The sequence below is a fragment of the Nothoprocta perdicaria genome, unplaced genomic scaffold (genome assembly GCF_003342845.1).
Source record: "Nothoprocta perdicaria isolate Ctin4 unplaced genomic scaffold, notPer1 scaffold_504, whole genome shotgun sequence".
Classification (NCBI taxonomy): domain Eukaryota; kingdom Metazoa; phylum Chordata; class Aves; order Tinamiformes; family Tinamidae; genus Nothoprocta; species Nothoprocta perdicaria.
In genome coordinates, this window is record NW_020455760.1 from 48,904 (window position 1) to 52,810 (window position 3,907).

Sequence of the window (3,907 nt, forward strand, 5' to 3'; positions counted from 1 at the left end):
TCTTGATTTGGGTTTATTACAAACATTTTAGCACATATAAATCTGTGCATCTTGATTTGGGTTCATTACAGATGTTTTAGCACATAAAAATCTGTCCTTGATTTGGGTTTATTACAGATTTTTTAGCACGTAAAAATCTGTCCTTGATTTGGGTTTATTACAGACGTTTTAGCACATAAAAATCCGTCCTTCTTGATTTGGGTTTATTAATTACAGATGTTTCCTCATGTCAGCCGTTTGCTTTCTGTTGAGTCAGGTACCGTATTCACGGCCTTGGCTTGTCTCAAGTTAAGCCACGCTTATCTTGTGAGCCAAAGAGCTGAGCCCTAAAAGGAAGGTTAAAAGACCTGTAGGGCACTGACAGTATTCCTTGGATAATTACTCAGGAGAAGGACAAAACAAGCTTCCTAAGACAGTCATTAAACGTAGGAAGCAGCTGGTTCAGTCCCCGGAGACTGTTTGGAAACCTGGAGAAGGGCCAAGGAGGAGCTGGAGCCCCGCAAGCTGCTTCCGCTGCTGCTGCTGGAGAATTCCTCCTCGCTCCCATCGCATCCTTCAGCCGAAGGACAATTCCTGCGAGTTCCCCGCGCGAAAGCAGCTGCAGGATTATTCCCGTCACAGTCCTGCCAGGATGTGCTGGTCCCCGCAGGAAACGTAAGGTTCTTCCTGTGACCTTCTTGCTCTGTTCGTGTTGCAGGCGGAGAAAATTAAGAAGAAGCGGAACACCCTGTTTGGGACGTTTCACGTGGCTCACAGCTCCTCTCTGGATGACGTTGATCATAAGATCTTGACGGCCAAGTGAGTCGCTGCTTTGGCTCTTCCCTCGTTTCTCTCTCCCTTCTGTGACTTTATTTAGCTGGGATTGAAATTGCTCCTTTAGCTAAAACTCTCCTGATTTTATGCACATAAACCTGGAATCAGGATTGTGTGGAGGAATTGGAAGTCCTGGCCAAAGGGGTGTTCCCGGGGAGCCAGGAGGCTGCAGTGAATCACACAGAATGTTTAAGGTTGGAAGGGACCTCTAGAGATCTTCTAGTCCAACCTTCCTGCTCAAGCAGGGACACCCAGAGCATGTGGCACAGGGTGGCATCCAGGCGGGTTTTGGAGACCTCCAGAGCAGGAGACTCCACAATCTCCCAGGGCAGCCTGTGCCAGGGCTCGGGCACCCTCACAGCGAAGTTCCTCCTCACCTGGAGATGGAACTGCCTGTGTTTCAGCTAATGCCCATTACCCCTTGTCCTATCGCTGGCCACCACTGAGAAGAGCTTGGCCCTTTTCCTCCCTACCTTCTCCCTTCATGAATCACAAAATATTCAAGGTTGGAAGGGACCTCTAGAGATCATCTAGTCCAACCTTCCTGCTCAAGCAGGCACACCTAGAGCATGTGGCACAGGGTGGCATCCAGGCGGGTTTTGGAGACCTCCAGAGCAGGAGACTCCACAACCTCCCAGGGCAGCCTGTGCCAGGGCTCTGGCACCCTCACAGTGAAGTTCCTCCTCACCTGGAGGTGACGAGTGGTCCCAGGGTTCCCCCCATGGCTCGGGGGTCCTCGCTGTGTCCCGCTCCGTGGCGTCACAGGTGTCTCAGACGTCAGCAAGTGAAGCTGCACCGCCCGTTTCAGACGAGTTACTGCGTTTTTTGTGTTTCTCTCCCGTTGCCCCCGTTGCTCCCGCGCTCGGCGCCGGCTCGCAGGCAAGCTCTGAGCGAGGTGACGGCTGCGCTGCGCGAGCGGCTGCACCGCTGGCAGCAGATCGAGACGCTCTGCGGCTTCCAGATCGTCAACAACCCCGGCCTCCACACGCTGGCCTCCGCCCTCAACATCGACCCCGGCTGGATGGGCACCCCGCGGCCCAACCCCTCGCACTTCATCCTCACCGATGACGTGGACGACCTGGACGAAGAGCTCGTGTCCCCCATGTCCATGCAGTGTACGTATTCCCGAGGGGCGCCCGAGTCCCCTACGGTGCTGCAGCAGGCGTGGAGAAAGAGGAGGAGGAATTAGGGCAACTGAGTTGGCTTTAAATGATCAAAGAGCATTAATTATCAGCCGTGGGGCTGGACACTGCTAATTTGCACAGCTTGACATGATGGCAGTGCTGCAGGTAGACTAGGGCTTTATTTGTTTTTTAATTTGTCTAATCATACACAAGGGTTTTTTTTTTTACCTAGCCAGTATGAAAGCCATAAAGAATAATCCATATAGGCTGTTCTGTTCAACACGCCGAATTTATGTTTTTACGAGAAAAGCAAAAGGATAGAGAGGGACAGAGTCACCAGGGGGACAGAAGAAAATGAAGTTTGAAAGTTCCCCTTTAGTTTGAGCAGTGGCTCAGGACAAAGGACTTGAAGCTGCCTCTTCTCTGCGTGAGGTTCTGCACTTCCCTCCCTTGCCATTCCCTGGGTCACCCTTGGATTGCGGATCAGCCCTTGGATTATGGGGTGGGAATGGAGCACCGGGAGCTGGGATGGGAGGAACTGGGGACCTGCAGGGTCTGAGCTCAGCAGGCGCAGGGTGGGAGGCTGCCCTGACCAGGTCCCAGCCTCTCCATGGGATCATCCCAGAATCACAGAATGATCCGTTGCAATTAAAAACCAGCTAAAAACCAACCGGGAAAGATGCAAGCGGAGCATTAGGGAAGCAGAGAGATCCTGGAGCAGAGCCCCGAGTGATCGGGGTGAACAGACACCATGGCAGGGGCTGCCAGCCCTCGGTGTCCCCGCGGTGCCCGCGGGCGACGAGGCCTCCCGGGTGTCCCCCAGGTGGGTGGCACGTGCTGGCCCATCACTGTCCCCACAGCAGTCTCAGATAAACCCCATGCACAAGAGTTTATTCCATGCACAAGAATTTATTCCATCACAAGAGTTTATTCCGTGCACAAGAGTTTATTCCATGCACAAGAATTTATTCCATGCACAAGAATTTATTCCATGCTCAAGCGTTTATTCCGTGCACAAGAGTTAATCCACGTGCCCGGCCGAGGCTTTTGCCCCCGGGACGTGTCGGGAACGTTGCCTGGGATGGTTCTCCCTGGAAATCACCCTTTTTCTCTCTCCCTTTGGCACCCCGCGGGCCCACCCCAGACGCCGCCTGGCTCTTTGGGCGCAGGTTCAGCGACCGCTCGTCCGTGTCCTCGGAGGACCAGTCCCTCTGGAAATGCCCGGGTTTGCCTCTCTCCCGTTGCCCTTGGCGCTCTGCTCGACCTGCTGCCCTCTCTCTGGACTAAAACCATACAGATTTTTCCACCTTTCTGGCACCACAAACTAATGCACACGGTTTCCCGAGCGAGCCCTCGGCACCTGCACTAACCCCGGGCAGAGTCTGCCGGGAGGAAGAAGAATGGCAGCCCCCGCCCCTCCCCATACCCTGCACAGGATTTGGGGAAAAAACGCTCAAAAATGGCCCTAGCAGGCGGGAGCGCTCCTGTTTGCAGCTGGAGAAGCTGCCTGGAGCGGGAGGCTGAGGCTGAAGGCCTCTGTGCCACGGGAGCCTCAGCACGTGCTGGTAGGAGCCTTCCTCGTGAGGATGAGCAGGTGCTGGGGCTGCTGGCGGGACACGGGGCAGTGAATTCAAAGCTCTGCAGGGAATTATTCTGCAGAGCTGCAATCCTGCAGGGAATCATTCTGCGGAGCTGCAATCCTGTAGGGAATCATTCTGCAGATCTCCAATCCTTCAGGGAATCATTCTGCAGATCTCCAATCCTTCAGGGAATCATTCTGCAGAGCTGCAGTCCTTCAGGGAATCATTCTGCAGAGCTGCAATCCTTTAGGGAGTTATTCTGCAGAGCTCCAGTCCTTCAGGGAATCATTCTGCAGAGCTGCAATCCTTTAGGGAATTATTCTGCAGAGCTCCAATCCTTCAGGGAATTATTCTGCAGAGCTCCAATCCTTCAGGGAATCATTCTGCGGA

At 53.8% G+C, this 3,907-nt stretch overlaps 1 protein-coding gene across 1 annotated transcript in view; it reads left to right on the forward strand.

Moving 5' to 3' along the window:
• Positions 1-3,907, forward strand: part of STIM1 (stromal interaction molecule 1) — a 61,044-nt gene that overhangs the window by 45,892 nt on the left and 11,245 nt on the right. The window contains exons 10-11 of the mRNA XM_026048018.1: positions 698-798; positions 1,693-1,928. Coding sequence (XP_025903803.1) covers positions 698-798; positions 1,693-1,928 — 337 coding nt within the window. The remainder of the gene's footprint in view (positions 1-697; positions 799-1,692; positions 1,929-3,907) is intronic.